Below are 24310 nucleotides of genomic sequence, written 5' to 3'. Positions count from 1 at the left end.
ATGGGTCTGAAAAAGCTACCACTGGATACAAGTGAAAGTGACTCTGAGGAGTTGCCAACATTTAACTTTCTGACACAGAAGCCATCTTTATCAAAGAGCAGCCAAGTTCTTGTGGGCCACAACTCAAATGTTGAGTGTTCCTCTTCATCTTCAGTATCAAAAGGGCTATTGGCTGTACAAGAGACAGCCAGAACTATTTCTCCAAAAGAGACAGTTACAGTGCTAAACAGTGAGAGTGAGGAGGAAGAGGAGCTTATTCCCCTGGCACAAAGACTTCAAGCAAATCATTTTTCTAAAACACACAAGTCGAACCATCAGGCCTCAAGCTCCCAGACTAAATGTGCCTTGGACCATCCATACAACAAAGGAACCAAAGGGGGATCAGGAAAACAGCCCTTTCCAAAGGCTCTTGTTCTCTATAATTCTTCCTCAGTTAAAGATGCTTCAAAGAATGACAGGGACATTTTTATTGAGGAAGAGGCACACAGTCCTCTTCCAACCTACTCATCTGTCTTTCCTGTCCAAATTAGAAGTTTGTCAGTTGCAGAGGAGAGTTCAGTGCCCTCTCCTCCTCAGAAAAGAACCAAGTACACTCGGAAGGAGAGGGGAGAAAGTTGTCAGGGTCCCCTTCGTATCCAAGGAAAATGGAAGGAAACCAAGCAGAGACAGCAAGAAAGAGAGAGGAAGAAAGCACTGGCCAGCATGCTGAAGGCACAGAGGCCAGATGAATGTCTGAAACACATCACAGTTGTGTTGGATCCAGGTACTTTTGCCTTTTCTTAGCTTCACCCTGAATTGCCTACTCTCCTGATCCTGCCTTGACAGTACCCTTTGCAATTTGCTATAGTTCTTTTGCAGCTTGATGGTGGTGGCCAGGTCCTCAGTGCTCTGCAGGCTATGGAGTGTCACTGTGTGATTGAGGCACAGACCATTCCATGTAGTATCACTTGGAAGAGGAGAGCCATCCTGTCTCAGGTAAAGACTTTGCCAAAAACATATTCTTCCCAGAGTCCTTTGTCATACAGAACCTCTGTCTCTCAAGTTTGTCTTTCGCATTATTTCTATGGCCTCCTCTCCATTTTTTTCCTTTTTCTTTCAAAGAAGTATAGGAGACAGAGAGCTGGCCTTAGTCAGGAAGACCTGATTTCAGGTTTCCCCTTTGATACACTTCCTATGTGACCTGTGGCAAGCCACTTAACCTCATAATTAACCTTTCAGTTCCCCTAACAATTCTTTAAAAATATAAAGATGAGTTGCTGGTCTGCTTTGGTGAAAGTTGTTTGCTTGTTTATACCAGCATTGGCAAACCTTTAGAGATGTGCACAAACTGCACTTTCAAGCTCCCTGCATTACCCCAGAGTGTAGGAAGTGCTTGCATTGGTCTGCTGGACAGAGGGGCAGAACATGCAAAAAATGTCCTCAGGTGTTGTGGTCAGGGGAAACTGAGCAACCCCCTCTGTGCCACCAGAGCACTCGTGCCACATCTTTGCTAACATGGATCTATAGCAGTGGTTCCCAAACTTTTTTGGCCTACTGCCCCCTTTCCAGAAAAAAATATTACTTAGCCCCCTGGAAATTAATTTTTTTTTATTGTAATAGCAATTAATAGGAAAGATAAATGCACCTGTGGCCATCACCAGACCCCCTGGATTGCTGCAGCACCCACCAGGGGGCGGTAGCGCCCACTTTGGGAATTACTGGTCTATACCAATGAAATCTAGCCTCTCTAATTAGCAAACATTTAGTAAGCCCCTACCCTGTGTCAGGTGCTATGTTAAGAAATGGGGATAGAAAAAAAGGCAAAAGACAGTCCTTGCCCTCAAGGAATTCACAATCTAATGGGGAAGACAACATGCAAACAAATATACACAAATCAAGCTCCATACAAGATAAATAAGAAATAATTAAAAGGGAAAGTAATGGAATAAAGAAGAGTCAGGGGAGGCTTACTGTAGAAGGTGGGATTTTAATTGGAACTTAAAGGAAGCCAGAGAAGTCAGTAGTTGGAGAGGAGGAAGGAAAGCCTTCTAGGCATGGAGGATACACAGAGAACATGCCTGGGGCTGAGAGAGTGTTTTGTTCATGGAACAGCCAGGAGATGACTGTCACTGGATGGAAGATGGGGAGAGTAAGGTATAAGAATACTAGAAAGGTAGGAGGAGACTAGGTTATAAAGGACTTTGAATGCCAAATAGTTTTTTTTTGTACTGGAGGCAAAAAGAAGGCACTGTAATTTATTAAGTAATATGATTCAACTTTGGTTTTAAGAAAATAATTTTAGTGGCTAAATGGAGAATGGTTTTAAATGAGAGATATCTGAAGCAAGCAGACCCACCTGCCTGCTTTTGCAGTAATCAAAATGGGAGGTAATGAGGGTCTTCACTAGAGGGATGGCAATGTCAGAGTAAAGAAGGAGGCATATACAAGAGATGTTATAAAGGTGAAATCAGCAGTCCATGGTAATTTGGATAGGTGAGAGAGAGTGAAGAATCCAGAATGACTTCTGGGTTGTGAACCTGAGGGCCTGAAAGAGAATGTTGCCCTCTATAATAATAGGAAAGGTAGGAAGGGGCAGGGAGGGTTCAGGGAAAATATAATGAGTTCTTTTTTGGACACACTGAGTTTAAGATATTTAGATAGAGATCTAATTAAAGATGGTAAAGGTCTTTGGAGATGCAAGATTAGAAGTCAGCCCCAGAGATTGGGGCAGGAAAAGTAGATTTGAAAATCATCAGCATAGAAATGGTAATTAAGACCATGGGAGCTAACTAGATTCTCAGATGGATAGAGGGAGAAGAGAAGAGGGGCCAGGATAGAACTCAAAGGTATACCTACGTTTAGAGGGTGGGATCTGGAAGATTTAGCAAAGGAGAAAAAGAAGTGGTCAAATAGGTACTAGGAAAACCAGAAAAGAGTAGTGCCCAAAAACCTAGAGAGAAGAGAGTATCAAGAAGAAAAGAATGATCAACAGGATCAAAAGTTGCAGAGAGTTGTCAAGAATGAGAATTGAGAAAAGGCCATTGGATATGGCAACTGAGAGCATTAGTAATTTTGTAGAGAGTAGTTTCATTGGAATTACAGTCAAAAGCTAGGAGATTAAGAAGAGAGAAAAGGAGGCACTAACTTTAGATGACCTTTTCAAGGAGTTTAGCTACAAAGAGCAGAAGAAATATAGGATTATATTATCAGCAACAGAAGGATCAAGTGAGGATTTTTCCAGGATGGAAGAGACATGGGCATGTTTATAAACAGTTGGAAATGAGCCATTAGAGAGACTGAAAACAAGTGAAAAAGTGGGGGATGACTAAAGAGGAAATCTGTTGGATAATGGAAAGGATCGATTCGACAGAAAGATTACCAAGATGATTCTTGGGAAGGAGTAAGGTCACTTCATCATGTGAGACAGGGTAAAGGAGGAGTGAGTGGTGGAAGGCATCTGAATAATAGATGAGAAAGAGGGAGCACATAGTAAATGGCCTCATTTTTTTCTGTAAAATATGAGACAAGGTTCTCAGTTGAGGGGAAAAGGGGAGCCATGGGAGGTTTGAGGGATGAAAAAGTTTAGAAAAGCCATTGTGGAGAATGGGATAGTGAGATGATGAGGGAGATATAGTAGGATAGCCAGGCAGCAATGAGGGTCCAGTTGAGATTATGTAACATTCATTTGTAGTAGACCCAGTCAGAACACTTGTGTGATTTTCTTCATCTTCATTCAAGCAGCACAAGTGTAGGTGGTGCAAAGGCCACAAATGGTAGGAGTAATCCAAGGTTGAGGCATAGTCAATAAAAAGGGGAAGGGGGTAGGGATACAAGAGAGGAGGCCAGTGTAGAGTTGAATTGGTTCACTAAGGAGGAAAGATGGGGAGAAAAGGAGAGAATGGCTAGTCCGTGGCAGATGGCCTGGGAGAGAATTGAGGTGTCAAGGAATTGAAGGGCAACAGTGTGGATAAAGAGTAGGGTTATATAAGAGGGAGGCGAAATATACAGAGGGAGAGGTGAAAAGCCAGACGATTTAGTCGGGTCAAGGGATTTCAGAATCTTTGAACATGGAGGTGGCACATTTGTGAATGAGGGCAAGCTGGAGTATGAGCATCTTTGGGGGATGGAGGAACTGAGTGGTTAGGGTATTTGAAGGAGAATCTCAACATGTTTGTTGAAGTTCCCTAGTATGAGGGCAGGAGCTGGGGAGGAGAGAACTCTTCGAGAAAGGAAGGGAAGTGACCTGGGTGTCAGCAGATAACAACTACCAGGATTTTGATTGGATGGTAGATATAGATAGCATGAACTTCAGAGACACTACTGAGTGATGGAGGAAGGGGGAGATCTTGGAAGTGGCAATGGGGAGTAAGTAGTATTCCAATTCTCCTGCCTTGACCAGTAAACTGAGGAGAATGAGTGAAGGTGCAGCCAATACTGGATAGGGTTCCAGGGAGGCTGTGTCATCAGGGGGAACCAGGTTCCAGTAACAGCTAGTAAATAGAAGAGAAGGAAAAAATTAAGATGAGAAGTTTGTTGCCTATGGAAAAACCATTCTAGAGAGGGTACATTGGAAGGGCTGGGTGAAGTCAGGATGAAACTTTGGGTTGGGAAGGTCCAGAGGGATGGGATGATCAACAGGAGTTCCTGGTTACTGAGATGGGAAGTTACAGCTAGGTGTGAGAAGGTTCATCAGTATGGGTATTGCTATTCCATACTCCTTTCTTTATATATAGACAGATGGTGTGTGTTCTAGGTATACCCATCCTCACCTGACTCATTTTCCTGCTTTCAACAAGCCTTTAGTTGCTCGATGGCAACTAGTATAAAGGGAAATATAATGTAATTTGTCCACCAGGTGGCACTCCACTCCAGCAATGGAACATGGAGCTTTCCTAGAATATAACCAATGCTTATGCAAAATAACTCTTCCCCACTTTGTGACTGGGCAAACTATTTTGTCATACTTGCAATCAAATTCAAAAGTCATTCTAGGTAAAAGAAAATGGAATATGGTATAAGGACCATAGGATTTTGTGTGCCTGCATTCCATCATGTGTAGGAAATTCCTTTTGTCAAACCAACTCAGTATTTCATATCATTTCACAGGCAGTTCAGTTTCCATATACTGTTATGGCACCAAAAACATTAATATGGTGCATGTAAAGAGCCACCAGAAAGCAGTACTTCATGCTTTTCCCAGGTAGTGCAATGATTAGGAGCAAAAGTTATAAATCTGGTATTTCTGTTAACTGGTACAGAGTACAATTAGAAGTATGGGAGTGGGAAATGTGTCTTTCCTCCATCTCATAAACTGCCCATCCAGACGCTCCAGAATCATCTGATCCAGATCTGATCCAGGCAGTACCACATTACGGTAGCCCCCAAAATCATCTTCTCTCCAGAAGTATTTCTCATCTCCCATGCTATCCCAGTCACAGCTGGTAGTTTCTAATATGGAGAAATCTCATCTGGAAAGAAAAAATGACTTCCCTCCACATTCTTCAGTTAGAGACAAACAACTAGGATTTTAGAACTCTGGTGTGCCTTTCATGGCTTAACATAGAGGGGTCATTCTCCCTACTTTTCTAGGACAGTTGCTCACTCCATTTGCAAAAGCTGGAAACCCTAATGCTATATTAAAATCCACTATCCTTCCCTACCTTCCTTCCTTTGCCTACTTTTCTACTTCATAGCCTTGAATTCCACAGAGCTGCCTCTGCAGCTAGGAGTGGCAACCAGCTGTGGGTCACCTAAAAGTAATGAGTCCTAGTCATAATTCTTTGAGAGGAACTCCTGGGAATTATAAGGAGCCCTGGTCAGCCTTGGGAATGCAGGAGAGAAAGGGAGAGAGGGTCAGGCTTTGCCTGGAGAAGAGTTCTCAGAGACTTGGCAGAGATGAGGGCAATTCCCAGGAGCATTGTAACAGGCTGTGTTTAAGCAGTGGCTACTTTTGCACAGGCTTGCAAAGGCTTCACCGTGAGTACAGGCTGTGTACTTAGATTAGACTTAAGCAAAATGTATGGCTTATATTTAGACTAATATGTGAAAAGTCTTGATAGAGGACTTTTCTGCTGGTGAGGTGGCCTCTCCCAGAAACTTCTTCCCCACCAGCTACTAATTCATGCTATATTCTGTCCCCTTGACAGGCTGGAGAGGGAAACTTGACTGAAGAGCCAATCATTCTGGTCCTGCTCCAAGAAAAGGAATTTATGACTATGATCAACAATTCAAAGCAGGTTGGCAAACTGGGAACAATAGAATTGTAGGAATAGTTGAAGTAGTCTTTGCGATCACAATAATAATTTCCATTCCTAACTCTTTAGGACAGCCCTGAAGAAGGGAAGGAAACTCTGCTGAACTTTGTGACTTGGATCACAGCAAGGACATTAGGGAAAACCCTGTCACTGGCAGTCGTGGAACAGGAAAAACTTTTCAGGTTTGGATTTTCCCTATGGTGATTTTATAAAGGGCCAAGGACCTGAGATTCTCTGCTCAACCAAAATCCATCACTATGTGTTGCTCTTCTGGTGTATGGTGTCTCACTACCCAACAAAAAGGAGTTTCTCCTTGGTTATTCCTGTAGAGCACAGCATGGTCTAGAAGCAGCCTCTCATCTCCTTTCTTTCCCTTCTTCCTAGCTCTCAGAAACCCCAAAGGAAACGAAAACAGGGAATGGTACACAGGGATCAAGCAAAAGGGAAGGTAGATCAGAGGAGATCAAAAGAGGATAGTGAGTTTACTCCAACTCTTTCCCGAGTGGAAGTAGAAAGGGTAAGTAGAACTACCTCTTCCCTAAGCAATGCTACATACCAAGAAGATACTCCCAATTACATTTGTGGCATATTTGGCATATATGTGTATATATATCTCCTTGGCAGGAGATATGACAATTGAACAGTTTTTGCCACTGGAAAGATGCACTTAGTTCTGAGGATCCATGTAGGCAGCAGAGGGGAACTGCATGATTTTAAATTAGAATAGGTTGACCTACGCCAGGTTTTAATTTCTTTCTGTGCCCCAAATTTTATCATTGCTGTTGTGATTTCTAGGCTTTGGTAGAGTTCCAACTTCACACAGAAGCCCAGATCAGAATCCTGAAGAGCTGGAAGGAGCTGTCTGACTTTGTCTGTATGTTCACCAAGGCTGTGGCTGAGGCACCCTTCAAGTGAGTGATAAGGACAAACTCCATGCCTATTTGTTGTCATTATAAAATGTCCCCTTTCCATGATGCTGGTTCTAGTGCTCTTAATCTTAGATGGAGAACTAACATTGTACAAGCTGGCATGATGCTTCCAGAGTACTCTTAAACCTGTTATTAGAAATTCACAGTAACCTCCCTCCTGTGTTTGGTATCATGTCACCATTTGTCACATCACTGATACGATTTATGGAGAGAATCTAAGATCTCTGGGTAATTCATGTTCCAAGTGCATTCCTTTGATCTGTTTTAGGACCCAGATTTCCCATGAAGAAGTTACTAATGTAGTCAAACCCCAGGAAAAATCACATCTCTTTTGGGTTAGGAACTAGGGAAGATAGCTTTTCTAGCCAACTTCCTTTGGACTATTATCTTATGTTCATTGATTTTTACCTGTAGGAGATTTTGGGATCGGACTAATTTTTCCTTCTGTTTGGAGAGTGATTGGGCTGGAGGAGCAAAGGTGGACTCTTCTGGTAAGGGACTGACACTCGTCTGGAGGAGGCAGATTCAACAGCTGAACCGAGTTAGCCTAGAGATTGCCAGTGCAATTGTAACTGCCTATCCCTCACCTCGGCTCCTTCTAAAGGTAAGCCAGCTATACCTACATGTAGCACCAAGTTGAATATCATCTCTGCTGGCAACTTTTGCCTTCTACTTCATGAATGGAAAATTTCAGTTTACCATTAGTTGAGCCTTTAAATTATGGTTACTTTTTATCCATGTGAATGTGTTAATATCAATGAACCTCATTTGTAAATTAGAGGGATGGATATAAAAGTTGTAGGTCAGAAATAACCAGCTTGCTTTGAAGAACAGAGCTTCTTTTCCCACCAAAAGAAGAAGCATAGCTCTCTTACCCACTGAGATAAGGGCTAATTTGTTAAAGGTATTTAGACAGCATTTATTGTTTTTTTTTAGGCATATCAGCAGTGTTTATCCGAGCAAGAATGTCACAATCTACTTGCAGACATCCAAGTGCGCCGAGGGGAAGGTGTAACATCTACTTCTCGCCGAGTTGGACCAGAGATCTCTAGGCGCATCTATTTTCAGATGACTACTTTGCAGCCAGAACTCATTCTGGATGGCACAGAATGATTCCTAATCAAAACTGATGGTTGAAAATACTCTAATATCCTTTTGTAGGAATAAATGGGAGCAGTGATCCTGTCAGTTCAACTTCATTTCCCTTCCTGACGGAAGCTAACATGACTAAATATAGGAGGATAATCCAGAGGAGACTTGTCCCCCATTGTCAATTTATGAAATTCTTCCCTACCCAACAAATTAGGCAAAAAGTTAAATCTACATGCAAATGGATCAAAGATATCCCACAAGACACTTATTTAATAACAATTATAAAAACCTAAAAACAGTCCATTATAAAGTTTAGGAAATTCTAACAATTGTGATTGGAATGGAAAGTTAAAGCTCTTAGTGGGTTCATCTGTGGGCTTGCTCACTATAACCAATTCCCTTACCTAACATGGAATGGTAATACCCATCATCTGGGCAGGGGGTGGATCACGGTATAACTTTGTGTACTTAGAATATTTATGTGCTTATACAATAAAGTAATTAGAAAAATGGTCCCAGTGCCTGAAGAGAAAATAAGTCATTTTTTACTATCACTCGTGACATGTGTTTCAAATAGAAAGTGAAAATAGGAACTAAAAATCATTTCTCAATGCTAGGAGAGCCCTTACAGGTAGGCAGTTCTATATCACTGTGCTAAAATACTTGGTTTTGTCTCTGGGATTGTTGGTGGCGTCTTCCCTTTGCTGTCCCAGGAGTTTTAAATCAGGAATTTTTCCTAAGAATAAGCATCATCAAGGGGCAAAAAGTATCCCTTTCTCCCTGAGAAAAAGACCTATAAAGCGAAATTAACCCCATATTTAATCTAGCTTAAACTGGCTTTGAGACAGCTCTGGCTGGCTTTAAGAGGCAAATGTTTAAATTCTGCACAGTATTGCTGATAACCTATCTAATAAACCTTGTGCCAAGAAGCAGGGAAACAGAAACTAAATTTGTTTATAAGTCTTAGTCTCTACTCCAACTAGGAATGACCCATGCTACAGATAATAATCTGGCTTCTTTTCTTGGCCCGCTATTATAAAGCAGCAACAAAAGGGTTTCCTTTTGTTACAAGGATGACTATCCTTATCTGCTCTTAGAACCTTCAGATAGGCCTAGTTTTCTGGAAGTGGCAGGAATGTAAAAGTTAGCATGAGCTACAACAAGGGCCTTATGCAGGCTAAAAAACTAGTTCTTGGTTGTCACTGATAAGCCAAAGGTGATTTCTTTCTTCAGTGCCAATAAGCCAGGCCATATTCATATCTAGTCTCCTGAGTGTGTGTGTGTGGATATGTCAAAAAGTTTCAACACTGGATTGGGACAGATGGATTCAGGCTTTGTCACTGCTTAAGTCACTATAAAATCAAGGGGTTAGACTAAATGGTTGCCAAGATCCAATCTGGCTATCAAAAAATCCATTATTTCTGTGGTTACCAAATTGCTTTAGTGTCTGATATATAAGAAAATAGGTATTTTATCTCAATAGCGAGTTCTGCATTTGTTGTCTCCTGATCTGGTTTTTGTTGTCAGTGAGATCCTGGCCCGAGAAGTTATGAGTGGATAGGTTTGTGACATACAAAAATATAAATGTGGAGACAGCTGACCATTTAGTAAAAATATGCCTCACCTTTACATAGCTTTGGATACCTGGATTAGAAAAGAGGGGTATTCATCTCCCCCTCCCCCAGCTTATTCCTTTAAGCATGCAGACTACTGCTCCCCCACCCCACCCCCACCTTCCCATTTTCTAAATCTAAAGGGAACAGAATCCTGCACAAGGAACAGAGGCAAGTTCTAACATAGATCTCCTAGGACATAAAAATGGGTGTCTCAGGTACCAATTGAATGCCAGTTGGTGGTGATAAGTAGGTCCAATGCTATAAAAGGTAATGTCTGGCAGAACACAATTCCATAGGAATCCTGGCTCCACAGACGATGAGGCAGCAGATGCTGATAATATACTTATTGCTGAGAGTTTGGCTGTAAGACTCGCTGCAGGATTTCATGGCTGCGAAGCCCATGGATGACATTCTCATAGATGGTGTTCACATTGATGCAGAAAGGCTGCCACTGTAGATCTGTCACCTGACAGGCAACTAAAACTCCTGTGGCACTGAGAAGCACCATTAGCAGCAGCTTTAAGAAAGCCCAGGACCAGGAGTGCTTTTGAGGACGAGATTTCACAGAGCGGGAACCAGACTTGGCCTCTGAAATGACAAAGACGTGTTAGACAAGAAGGTCCTAGTGGACAGATCCTCCACAGCTTTTCATAATGTATCAAACCACATTCTGCTGGCCCATTCATAAAACTAACCCTATAAAAAGGTACTTAAGATTGTTTCTGGGACAATATGACTATATTCAAAAGAACAAAAACTCGGCCTTCCTTTTATACGACAGTATATTTAAAAAAAAAAACAACAAAAAACTCTTTACCTTCTGTCTTTAATATATGACAGTATATTTAAAAAAAAAAAAAACAACTCTTTACTTTCTGTTTTAATACTAATTATCAGTTCCAAGTTAAATGACCTGCTCATGGTCACATAACTAGGAAGTGTCTTGAGGCCACATTTGAACCAAGGACCTCCCAAGGCCTACCCACTGAGTCACTTGACTGCCCCAAAAGGGTTTATTCTTGACAATGTACACATACTTAAAAACAAAAACAAAAAAACCCTCTTCTGTCTTTGGTATCAATTCTAAGACAGAAAAGCAGCAAGGGCTGGGCAATTGGAGTTAAATGATTTGTCCACGGTCACACAGCTAGGAAGTAAGTATCTGAGGTCACATTTGAACCTGACTGCCCTAACAGGATCTAGTAATTAATACCCCAAGGTAGAGGCTGACCGATTTAGCAGTTTTGGGTACCGTGGTCTGGATTATTAAATAGAAAATGTTATTTCCTAAAGCAGCAGAACTTTATAGTTTCCAAACTTCAATTTACATCATATCAGCTGAATAGTTTGCAGGCTTAATGATTCCTGCTTCTAGACACACAAGACAACTCTCAACCATCACTTTCATTAGAAAGTTGTAACAACATACTTGCAGGCTGATGTGTTTCCTTCTTGGGTTTTTTCTCTTGTTCCTTCTTATTAGCTGCTTTGACAGCATCATACTCCTTTCTCCGACGTTCCTTCTCTTCTGCTTTCTCCTTCTTTCTCACTTCTCGCTCTTGGGCTTCCTTGGCCCGTTGTTTAGCTTCCCGTTTTTTCTCTATTTCTAAGAACAAGAGAAATATTTACTTTCTCCTCTATTGGCATAATGAAAACTACAGGTTTTGAAGTTCTAGCCCAGCCACTTTTATGCTTGCTGAGCAAGTCAAAACTTCTGGCCCTTCCTTCCTAAATCTATAATCAAAACACTGTTCTTTCCCACAAACCTATCCCAATTTATTTCCCAAGAGGGAGAAAATTTCTTTTTCGGGGTATGCTTTCTAATTGCAAATACTGGATAATTTCAGTATTCTTTTCCTCTGTGTCATGGGGCAGATAAGATAAAAAGATTAACTCCCATCTTTTCCAGGATATAATTTTTGACCATAATATAAATTATAAACTGCTTGCTAAATTTTCATCAAGGCATTTCTCATCTCAATAGCAAATGACTTGGGAATGAAATGGAAATATGAGGATATTATATATAGTAGGGGTACAACATGAAAATAAAATGTAGCTACTGATCCCTAAAGATGAATTAACATCTAAGCCAGAAAGTAAGACAACATCCATAACTAGCAGGGAAAAGAGAGTTCTGAACAGAGAAGCAATATTTGGAGAGTTCTAGCTTTCTCAAAGTTGAGGAATAGATGAGAAATATGTAAAGAAGTCTGCTGAAAGAAAACTGAATGCTCCTGTTTAAAAATAAAGAGGTAGGATATGTGTTGTCCTTTATATTATGATGTACTAACTTATAAAGTGAAACTAATTAACAGTTAAATTTGAAATGACTTCTTTTATGCTATAATTTTGATTTTGGTCTATATTAACATCTCAAGACTAGCATGAAATGTTTCAAACTGTATCTTACAGTTATCCAGGCTTCAAATCATGAACCAATCATAGTTCAAATTTATTTTTAAGTTGGCTCCCTGGAATTCAGGACACTTCCCCATAGAAACAATAGTGGTTACATTCCGAGTTGGCTAACAAAAGGCTATTTTATCTTTTCAGTCTCTACTGGTTTTGGTAGCTGGGTTTTCAGCCACCCCAGGAGAGGATTCTGCCAATAAGGAAGAACCTTTCTCCCATCTCAGAAGCACTTTGTATGTAAGGAAATTAACAGAGAATGCCTGTAACTGTGTGCTAAAACATATACAACCCATGACCATCAAAATTCTTGATATGGTAGATTAGGAATCATCATTTCTCTGCTAGTTTCCAGCATCTGATATTCAGAAAAGATCACTTTTGGTAATGAGATCAATTGCCTAAGCTTAAGTTGACTTTAAGACAGGTGACTGGAAAGTCTTAAAAACCAGAAACTTCCAGAATTCATACCCCCCCAAACCCAGAAAAAGTTAATCCACTCATCTTTGGAGCTTTAACTCCAGGACCCAACCCAGCTAACTACACTAGTCCACAAAACAACAACAGGCATCAGACCACACTCAGCATCACGTCACATCCCTTCTAGGCAAGCCTTCTTACCATCTTGTGTGTGCCATTGTCCTGATGCCTACCCCCCTCCTCCACTTTTCACCTCTCTAAAGCAAAACTCCCTTTTCTGGTCACTCTTCCTCTCTCTATGTTGTCTTCCCTAGTAGAATGTAAGCTCCTTGTTGGCAGGAACTGTCTTTTAGCATGCATATACCTAAGCCTGTAGTATCCCTCGAATTTAGAATACTTCCTGGGCACATAATAAGCCTTTTCCTTCAAAAGGAACAGACACTCACCTCTCTCGGCCTCCAGCCGCCTTTGTTTTTCTCGCTCTTGATCAGCCTGAACAACCTTCATGTGCTGCAGCACCTGCCAAGACAAAAGTTAGCACTGACAAATGAAAAAAAACCGTGTGGCAAAACCAAAGCAACACAGTGATCACACCTGACATGTTTTTTGGTTTCCTACCTCTGGGAAGTGCATTTTCTCAACTCTTTCCCTGGGCTAAGCTTGGATATTATAATAATAACAAAGTATCAAGTTTTATTGTTCATTATATAATAGCATTGTTTTCCTGGTTCTAACTTCATTCAGCATCAATCTGTATCTATTGTTTTTAATGGCATTCCTTATATTCCCATGCCATAATTTATCCATTACTCAACAACTGATGAATACCTTTGTTTCCATTTTTTTTGCTACCACAAGAAAGAATACTAATTTGGGGTCAGGGGTGGGAGATGGGGGTTCCTTTTGCCCATTTAAAAAAATATATTATTTATAAAATATTTTTCCATGGTTATATGATTCATGTTCTCTCCCCCTCCTCTCTCCCCTCCCTGCTCCCAGAGCTGACAAGTAATTCCACTGGGTTATAAATGTATAATCACAACCTATTTCCATATTATTCATTTTTCTAATAATCTTTTAAAACCTAAACCCCAAATCATATACCCATATATATAAGAGATAAATAATATGTTTTCTTTTGTTTCTACTCTAACAGTTCTTTCTCTAGCTGTGGATGGTGTTCTTTCTCATAAATCCCTCAGGATTGTCCTGGATCACTGCATTGCTATTAGTAGCAAAGTTGATTACATTTGATCATCCCACAATGTTTTAGTTACTGTGTATAACACTGTCCTGAAAGAACACATTCTTATTACTCACATACTCAAACAAACTAACCTAGCCCTAGAGATGGGCAAGTAGCATTTTCTAAGACCTGGGCATTTAATTCATACCACTCAGGCATTTGAGTTTATGGAAAACTTAGCTCCTATACTCATACCCAAACCAATTAGGGCTGGATGAGACACATACTTGATTAGTTCACAAAAGAAGAATGAAAAAGCTCAGGCTAGGCAATGGGGGTTAAGTGACTTATTCAGGGTCGCATAGCTAGGAAGTATCTGAGGCCAGACCCAAATCAGGACCTCCTGTCTCCAGGTATGACTCTTAATCCACTGGGCCACCTAGCTGCCCCTAGAGGTATTTTTTTTTTAAACCCTTGTACTTCGGTGTATTGTCTCATAGGTGGAAGACTGATAAGGGTGGGCAATGGGGGTCAAGTGACTTGCCCAGGGTCACACAGCTGGGAAGTGGCTGAGGCCGGGTTTGAACCTAGGACCTCCTGTCTCTAGGCCTGACTCTCACTCCACTGAGCTACCCAGCTGCCCCCCCCCTTTTTTTTAAAGAGGCATTCCTTTTAAACACAACTCCATTTTCATTTCATGACACCTACCATTGTCGCTTCAGATAAGCTGAATCATAGATGAAGTTAGAATACCAGAGTATATGCTCATGCGCGTGCACGCATGTGTGTATACACACACACACACACACATATATATGGAACAAAAATGGTAAAATTTGAAATCTCAAATGTTAAGTTACAATGAACATTTCCATATTTTGCTGCCACACTAGGTATGATCTTAAACCATGCCAAGATAAGTATGACACTAGATACTTATTTTCAAATGTGTTTCTAATAACTTGAGTCCTGACATCTCTATACTCTAGCCATACATAGTAAAATCAGGCAGTCACATGATATCAAACCCTTTCAAATCCATTTGCAAGTTCCAGGGGCCAGAAAGTTTGTACAGTACTGCACTACATGATGCAGAACTGAAACTCACTCAAATGTCTGAAACCTTTTTGGAAAGGAAATACAATTTACTGCATGAGTAGGCTATTCAAACAACAGGTGTTTGTTTCACAGGCAGATCTGGAGAAGAGTCAAGCACATCAGCAGAAGTTGGACAGAGTTCAAATTCTCCAGGACTCTAGGTAAACTATGCCATCTCCCTCAGTTCCTATTTTAAGAAGCATACAATTTAGAGAACTAGGAGGTCCTGAAAAGTCCCTTTTATTGGCTATTATATATTTTATATTTATATTATATGTTATTGTCCACTTGCAGGAATTATCCAAAAGTATATGTTTAATACCAAAAGAAATGACAAAATAATTCAAGTTATTAATAGACTTAGAAATTCCCAAAAGGATCAGAAAGGATGAAAATCAAGCCAACATTATAAAATGTAGGCTCAACACTGACTGGTAGACATTTCCCTACTATACCATTAAGAAATTGGTTAAGTGGAGTGGACTATAGTCCTTTCAGTGAGAAAGAAATTTAAGACAATGGATACTGCTTGAGAGGTGAGATGCCCAGTGTTTTGCTCCTATGATATTGGTCTTGCCTAGTGATCACAAGGTTTGATAGGCAGACAGTCAAAAGTGTTTTTATTTCTCCATTTAGTGAAAGACCTGTTATAATTACAAAAATAATACCTAACATAGACATACTCCTTTAAGGCTTACAAAGCCCGGTATAAATTTGATTATGTGTATGTTATGGTTGCCATATTCCTTTAGTCAACAAAAGGGCTTTAAGAGAAAAACAAGAAGGTGTCAAAAGCATGGGAACACATGAACCAGCAAAGACAAGGATGAAATACAGGGGCTATATCCTTACCCTGATAGCACTCTGTTTACACTGCTTCTCATCCAAGCAATCTCCAGCTACTTTGGCCAGGACAGGATCTAGAGGATTATCCTTCAGATCCAGCCATTTCAGGTTCTGAAGAGGAGACAAATAAGTATTAACAAAGATTAAGCCAGAATTCACTAACATACTCAGATTCTAACTGACTGAGGCAGCTGAAGTAGTTCCCTCTTCAATGTGTAAAATGTTTGCAAGCATTTGGTCTTAAAGAGAATTGTTACCTTAAGCTGCGCAAAGCTGACAGGCAGGGTGACAAGCCTATTGTTGAGGAGGTCCAGGTGCTGTAGGTTGACCAGCCGGCCAAAGTCAGCAGGCAGCTGTTGTAGGCGATTTTTACTCAGGTCCAGTTTCACCAAGTGCGTTAGTCCACAGAAATCAGACTAGAACCCAAACCAAAGAAGATTCCACTCAATTCCACAAGCATTTAAAAGAATATTTAAGCTTTGAACAGTCTCAGCCCAAAGAAGTCTATAGGTAGACTTAGCCAAGCCCTTGCACAAAGTATCAGTGAAGGCCACATCATCATTAAAAGTAAAACAGTATAATGGAAACATGGACATGGAGTGGAGAAAAACTTGGTTTAAATCTAGCCCCCTGATAACTATTGCCTGTGTAACTCCGAGCAAAAAACCTAACCTCTGTTCTTCATGTGTAAAATGGGAAAATTCCATAGTGTCTTATAGGAATGTCATAAACATGAAAGAAAACAAAAGAGTTCTAAAGCTAAAAGCACAGATATTATGATTTGAATGCTGGGCTGAAAACTATACTAGCACATCAAACACTATCCCTTTTCTCTTTCTCTAGGCACTTACAATCCAAGCATAGATAACCAAATAGGTACTAAACAAGGAAGAGAGGCCAGAGACCACTTGGGTAGAGAAGGGGAAACATGGAAGAACTTTTTCTTCAAAAGCTTCATAAATTCAATTCAAATAAGTAAATACTTAGCACCTAATGTGTGAGAGGCATAGCAGGACATAAAAAAAAAAAGCAGCAAAATTCAATTCTCTATTTGTGAATAGTGATTGAAAAGTGCAAAAAAAAAAAAAAGGTAACATCAGTAAAACATTTTTAAATTTCATGGAAAGTTCAGAAGGGGACACAAAAAGGGTAATTGTTACTACTGTTATATTTAATATATCCTTTTTTCTAACCCTTACCTTCTGTTTTAGACTTGATAGACTTATCTAAGGCAGAAGAGCAGCAAGGACTAGGAAATGGGGGGGTTAAGTGACTTGCCCACTTTCACATAGCTAAGAAATGTCTAAGGCCAGATTTGAACCCAGGCCCTCCTGACTCTAGGCCTGGCACTCTATCTACTGCATTACCTAGCTGCCCCAATATATATACACTTTTCAAAAATTCTGTATTCTAAGGGAAGCTAGAGAGCCAGGCCCTGAGATGGGATTCTAGGTTCAAATCTGGCCTCAGACACTTCCTAGCTGTGTAACCCTAGACAAGTCACTTAATCCCCATTGCCTTGTCTTTACCCCTCTCCTGCCTTGGAACCCAAACCCTATATATTGAATCTAAGATGGAAGGTAAGGGTTTAAAAAAATTATCTGTATTTTGATATTTATGGTTTTTAAACAATCCCTCAAGTATGGCAATAACTAAATTTTAAAGCAGAATATGCTCAGTACTATAAGAATAATATGTGGTTGAAAAATGATATAAAGTATTTCAGAGGAGAGACAAACCACAGCCAATTTATGAAAGGCAATGGAAATCAGGGAAATGTTCATTAAAGATGACGGATTCTTCAAGAATGGATTCTGACAAATTTTGGTTTTAACGGGAATATAAGCACAGGACATGAAAAAAGGTATGTAAAGCACAGGTTATGTAGTCAGGGAATAGCAAATCATCAAGTTTGAATACCTTGTGGGACATATATATATATATATAGGAGAGGTGGAAGATAAAACTGGGGAGATAGCCTGGAATCCTGTATAAGCCTCAAGGGAAAAACTTGAAGTGATGCAGGACCTGAACTAGGCTCTCATTTACATCGATGGAAAGGAAATGGCAGATTTGGGAGGAGTTGTGAAAGACAGCAACAGGAACTGGTAACAGACTGGATGTGATGACAGAAAATGATTAGTCTCAAATTATAGTTTCTTACTTGGGCAGCTGATGAGCTAGTGGCCACAGAGATGAGTCCAAGGCCCAATAATCCTTTCCTGTCCCCACCAAGGAAGCATGTTGTTCCTAAAATACCCTTCTTCCTAGGAACTCAAAGCGATTCACAAAATTGTTTCCATTCTCCTCAATGATGTGAGGCATGAAATATTTTCCTCACTTTGCAAAGGGACAATCTGAGGCAAAAAGAGAATGAGTGACTTGCCTACATTGTAGATAAAGCAAGGACTAAACCCCAGGTCCTAATCTGGAGCTTTATCCACTCAATCTCATATCCCTGAGTCTTAATGCCAAAAACAAAAACAAAAAAAAAATACAGCCTAAGCCACTCTATATCACAGCTCTCTCATTCTGAAATAAATCAATCTCCCTACAAAACCTGCTTTTCTTCATGACTTCCCCATTTGCTATGGCACCACCATCTCTGAAGACTAAAAACCTGTCATCTTTACCCCCTTCCCCCTTAATCTCTTACCTTCAATAACACTGAATCCTGTTGTTTTTACCTCCACAAGACCTCTTTCATCTATTACCACTGCCAATTGTTCTAGTTCAAGGGTAACAATTACTTCAGTTCTCCAAGTAGGCTCTATATTTCAACACACTACCCCCTAAACACAATGATCTCCTAAAAGCAAAGCCCTAGTCACAAAAGAATTCCTATTCAAAACCCTTTAGTAACTACAGCATTATATCAAAACTCCCTCTCTAACTTTCAATACCCCCTGATTTGTGCCCTTGGCTTTCTAGTCTAATTTCCCAAAGCTTGCCAGTCTCAACTATATGTACTGCCCAGAACCTTCCAAACATGGCAATTCAAACAGACAAGATGTCAAACAACATGGTTCTGACAGCTTTCAATTTGCTATCTGCAAAAATACTGATGCTTTTGACCTGCTGACCCAAATTTCCCTCTTCAGTATGCTTATCTTTCATAACTTTACACTCTTTTGGCTTCTCTTAGTTTCTCACCCAGTTCCCAAGAATGGCTTTGATTCATGGGTCTGCTGGATCAGCCCAGGAAAGCAATTGGTAAAAAGTATTCTCAAACAGGTAGCTTTGATAACCTTAGCCATCTAAAGCCACCCTCTGCAGGCCCTACTCCCTGTACCCTTCTTCTGTCAACCCCTACTGCCAGAGTTAAATACATGAATACTAAGATCCTTTTTAAAATTTCTCTTCACAAACACATACCTACTACACATACATATAGGCGTACATAACACTCTGCACCAACAAAACTACTTTCCTTTTCCTAAAGGTAGTTTAAGAGTCTTCACTTTTTATATATATGCTATATACCTAAAATATTTCTCCCAACTTCCTCCTGGCCACCATGCAAGATCTAAAACAAATTCCATCACCTCCATGATAAAATGAGGAAGTTATCAGTGAAAATGACATTTTAAAAAAGAGGCATTACCATCTGCTTTGCTATAGCACTCAAAAGACCATGAGACTTTTTCACTCAATTTGCAGCTAAAATCTTCCATGTGTTTTCATATTAGAACGTGAGCTTCTTAAGAGCAGAAATCTGGCTAATCTATATCCCTGGCCTTAACAGAGTACTCTGAACTTAATGTTTTATTCATTAATCAAATCCACACCACCCAAGCCAAAAGTAATTTCTCCTTTCTCTGAGCTTCCATACCATTCTATATCTTTCTGATTACACTTGTACTATCATCTTGTATTCATTTGTTATCTTATTTCTCCTTACTAGACTGTAATTTCCATGAAGCCAGAAAATATTTTGTTGTTGATATCCCACCCACGCCAGATGGCATAGGCCCTTACACATTATAAATACTTAATAAAATAATTAAAATAGGACTGTCCTTACCAGTCCTTCCTAGTAAAATCAACTACTAGCCCCCACATATTTGACTGCAGCTATTGGCTCTTCCAAGGATTCATGGTCATAGCACCAGCCAAGCCTGGAACAAGAGGCAATCTCCCCACATGCTTGGAGAATCACAGTCTTTTTGTTGATCTTACCGGTAAAGAAGCCAGTTTATTGCAGGACAGATCCAGTACTGTGGCCTTTGGAAGAGCAGCCTAGGAAGGGAGCAGAGAAGAAATATAAAATCCATATTTGGTCACAAGCCACTATACTTGGTGTTTGTCTGGATTATTTTCTAGAGTGGGGATAGGTTGGAAAGCACAAAACTAGGATGAAATTCTGAGAAGGCTGGAAAAGGAAAGCAAAATATGAGGCCGGGCACCAGTTACTCACTTAAGTATAGAAAGAGCAAAGTATGGCTTCAAGCCATGTAGTGAAAGGAATACTGAATATTACACTAGAACTTAGGGATTCAAACCAAGGCAAGATGCATCTTAAAAGTCTTCAGAACCATCCCTTCTTCCTGCCAGGACAGAGGTTTTTGACTTTTTTTTTTTTTGACATGGACCCCTTTGGCAGTCAGGTGAAGCATCTGAACCACTTCTCATTAGTTTTTTGTTTTTGTTTTTTCAAATTTCAAAACTGAAAGAATAAATTTCAGTTAGAGGATGACTAAAATAAGGATGCAGTTTTTTTCCATTCAAATTTATGAGCCCCCTGAAATATATCCAACCTCCATTAAAAATTCCTGCCCAACAGTAGACCCAACTCCAACTTGGTTTTGCATGAAATAAGAATGGTTCCTCCTTTGAGTTAAGTCTAGAAAGAGATCCATGACATTCTATTCCTAATACATACCAAAGAATTAAAGAATATTAGAGCTGGAAAGATCTCTGGGGATCATATATCTACTTTTACCTACTCTGTATACTCAAAAATGATAAGTGACTTGCCCAAGATCACACTGCTAACTTAGTGGTAGAGCCAAGACTAGAAACCAGGTCTTTTAGGTCACATACGTCTTCCCCAGTGTGTAGAAGCCACTTCCCCTCTCTGGGCTTCAAATTCCTCATCTATAAAAATGAACAGCTTAATCCTCAAGGTCCCTTCCTGTCGTAACATTCTAGGATTCAATAGGCTTTCCATACGTTAGAGAAAACAGATCGAACAGAGGGACCAGTACAGCCCAACTTTTTCTGGCCCAAGCAATGGCTCCAGGCTACTTAGAGCAGCTGGGATTGCAGAATTCCCAATTGTCACCAATCCTCGGCCACACCCAAGTCCCTAGGAAAGCCTGCTTCTCCAGGGCCTAAGAAAGACAGCAAGCCTCTCCCTCCTCCTACGGTCTCAGACATCTCACAGAAGGTCGAGTCTGAGAATACCATCACGTCTCAGCCCCTCATTTTACGGAGAATGAAACTGAGGTCTGAGTGGTGACGGGGCTTAGCCCGAAGGGCAGGAACCACGCCTGGAAGCGGGGCTTCCGCAGCACCAGCGAGGGGGGAATCCATCCATCCCGAATGACACGTGTCCAGTCTCGGCTCCCGGGGCCCTGGTTCCCAGACCCCCGCTACTGCTCAGGCCCGGCGCCCACACTGACCAGCTCCTTGACGGGCACTTCAGTGAGGTCTCCAAGGCTCAGGTCCAGCTCGTTACCATCTAGCTTGTCGCGCAGGCTGGCCCCCTTGCCTCCGCTCTTAGCCATGGCTCCGGGAGGTCTGGGGAGTAGGGGGGCGGCGGGGGCGAGCGCGGGCTCGGCAGGGGGAGGGGGCGGCTTCCGGCGGCGGGCACGCGCCCGGGAGCTCCGCGAGGCTCCGCGCGATGGCCGTTTAACGGCCGGGGATCCGTTTGCCGGGTACAACCTCAGACAACTGAGGCCCGGACAACGCCGCGCTTTAGCCCTTCCGACCTCTTTGTATCCGTGGGCCTGGCACCGCCACCGCCAGCCTCCGCCTGGGATACCGTGGCCGGCCGCCGCTGCCCACTAGCCCGTTCCCGCCTCCGTCACTGCAGCCGCCAGCCACTTCCGTGTCCACGTCTTCCCTCCGGGAGAGACCGAGGCGCCTCGGGTGGGGCCAGAGAGATTCGCGCATGCGCGTTTTCAACCTGCCGCCCCCTAGTGCCTCGGAGGCTCTCGCGGGGTGCACGTGAAATCTCAGCTTGCCCGCCTCCGCACCAGGAGCTTGAGGTTTGGAGCTTCCGTAGGAGGTGTTAAACCCTGAACCCTGCCTTGGGAAGTCCTAGTCAAGCAGCAAGCATTTATTAAGCGCACTCAGTGTGGTAGGCAGTGGAGCTTGGGACAAAAAGTACAAAAATGAAGCCCTTCCTCCCCTCAACGTATTTCAGGAAGGAGACAATATAACACAAATATCGGCACAAATGTAGATCCAAATACACATCTCCAACGTACATGTATATGCACGTACACAGATCCGCTCTATATACACACATTAATGCCACCGGCACCATCTATAGCTACATGTGTTTGTTGTTTTTTCAATCATGGCTGGCTGTAACCCCATTTGGAGATTTTCTTGGCAAAGATACTGAAGGGGGTTCACCATTTCCTTTTTCAGTTCATTTTACAGATGAGGAAACTGAGGCAAAAAGGGTGCAGTGATTCGTCCAGGGTTACACAGCTGTGTGGGGCCAGGTTGGATCTCAGGAAGGGGAGTATCCATTGTGCCGCCTAGCTGCTCTAAACACATGTAAATACCACATGGAAAACATATACGCCTGTATGATACATACATGCATACCAATATAAGAACCACTATATATTGTGCATGTCGCTATATATGTGTATGTGTATATACAATATGTATGTGTGTGTGTAGCAGATTTGAGGTTTCATTGATCAGGCAACTTGGTAGCCCAGTGGATAGATAGGCTGGTACTCACAAAGCTCTGATTTGAAGTCCAAATTTGGCCTTAGATAATTATCAACTTTGAGACCTTGAGCCAGTCATTCCACCTCTGTCTGCTTCAGTTTCCTCTTCTGGGGGTTTTTGTGAGAATCAAACAAGATAATATTTGTTAAATGTCCAGCACAGAGCAGATGCTATGTAAATGCTTTTCCCCTTCCCATTCCCCTTCTCTAAAATGAGATAATGTTTATAAAGTACTTTGCAGACTTTAAAATGTCATATAAATGCTAGCTATTATTATTGTTGTCACTGTTGGAAACTCTACTAATATTGGTTGTTACCTTCATAGAGAATTGTTCAGAAAGCTAAGAGGTGAAGTGACTTGCTTAGGGTGACACAGTCAGTAGGTGTTGGAGGGAACACATAAACAGTTTCTTCAGTCAGTTCTTTATCCACATGAGAGCACCATAGTGGGAGGCATACACAATTCAAATCATGGCTCTCAACACTTTTTTCTCTGATTTAAGAGGCACTGTCATGATTCTACTTTATGAAGATCCATAAATAATCACCATCACCACCTCTGAAGTGGTTGTATAAGTATAATTATTCCTATTTTGCAAGTGAGAAAAATGAGGTGCCCCACTTCTAAATTTCCCTATTTCTTACCAAAGACACCGTCAACCTTCCAAACACCCAGGCTCAAATCATCATCCAGTCTCTGCTCTAGTAAGGAATTCTACAAGATTGAGTCATGAAGGAAATCTGGGACTCTAGAAGGTGGAGGAGAGGAGGGAGTAGTTCTAGTTGTGTAGAACAACCAGCTACAAATACAATAGGGATGGGAGATGAAGGGTCCTGTATGAGGAACAGCAAAAGGTTCAGTTTGGCTGGACAAAAGGAAGTAGGAAAAGAAGTCATTTATAATGAGGCTGAATGGGTCATAGTCACAAAGGTCTCTAAGAGCCAAACAGAGTAGCTTATACTTTCTGGAAAAGGCAAAAAGGAGCCACTGCAGTTCACTGAGTAGGGAGGTAATATGATCAGAGCAGCATTTAAGAAAATTTACTTTGGCAGCTGCATGGAAGATAGATTTAAAAGCATAACTGTGCCTACCCTGGCCCCACTGGCTGAAGGCCAAGCGTGTTCCACTTCACCCTTCCCACAGAGTTCTCTGGTGTCCTTAAGGGGTCTGGGGAGTGTCTGATCTCTCTGCCATTGGCCCAATCCCCTGCCAATGGCGTTTCCCCAATTTTAGGGGGTCTCTTGCACCATTTAGTCACTTAATAGTTGAATTAGCTTTTACAAAAGAATATTGGCTTTAAAGCTATAGCAAGAACAAATATGCAAATGTTCCCTTCCCCATACCTCCCCTCCAAAACACTTCAGTCTCTGGAGAGGAGAGAACTAGGCTCACAGTTCACCTCATTTCCTATATAGCACAGTCCCACTGAGTTCCCAGTGCCCCTTGGACTTCATTCCAGATACCCTGATTTCTTCAGGGCTTCTCTAGTAGGTTAATAAGACTGCCCAACCTGGAATCCTACCTCCAGGGTCCCTGTGGCTCTAGTACAGATCTTGGTACTC

At 41.4% G+C, this 24310-nt stretch overlaps 2 protein-coding genes across 2 annotated transcripts; one reads left to right on the top strand and one right to left on the bottom strand.

Moving 5' to 3' along the window:
- On the top strand, positions 1–8410 carry EME1 (essential meiotic structure-specific endonuclease 1). The gene is made up of 11 exons (XM_044675084.1): positions 1–305; positions 531–763; positions 848–975; positions 2092–2104; positions 5823–5831; positions 6151–6215; positions 6303–6415; positions 6618–6750; positions 7029–7144; positions 7577–7766; positions 8099–8410. Exons 1-11 carry the CDS (start codon positions 1–3, stop codon positions 8273–8275), a joined length of 1482 nt encoding a protein of 493 aa, XP_044531019.1. The 3' UTR covers positions 8276–8410.
- Positions 8411–8506: 96 nt separating this feature from the next.
- On the bottom strand, positions 8507–21576 carry LRRC59 (leucine rich repeat containing 59). Its single transcript, XM_044672669.1, has 7 exons — positions 21457–21576; positions 20012–20071; positions 16090–16248; positions 15839–15943; positions 13149–13221; positions 11300–11476; positions 8507–10458 (listed from the first exon to the last, which is right to left on the bottom strand). The coding sequence occupies exons 1-7, from the start codon at positions 21559–21561 to the stop codon at positions 10214–10216; spliced, it is 924 nt and encodes a 307-aa protein (XP_044528604.1). The 5' UTR covers positions 21562–21576; the 3' UTR covers positions 8507–10213.
- Positions 21577–24310: the final 2734 nt, after the last annotated feature.

Source organism: Gracilinanus agilis, chromosome 4 (assembly GCF_016433145.1).
Source record: "Gracilinanus agilis isolate LMUSP501 chromosome 4, AgileGrace, whole genome shotgun sequence".
Classification (NCBI taxonomy): Eukaryota; Metazoa; Chordata; class Mammalia; order Didelphimorphia; family Didelphidae; genus Gracilinanus; species Gracilinanus agilis.
The sequence above is the reverse complement of the archived record's forward strand: the minus strand, read 5'-3'. Positions and strand labels throughout refer to the sequence as shown.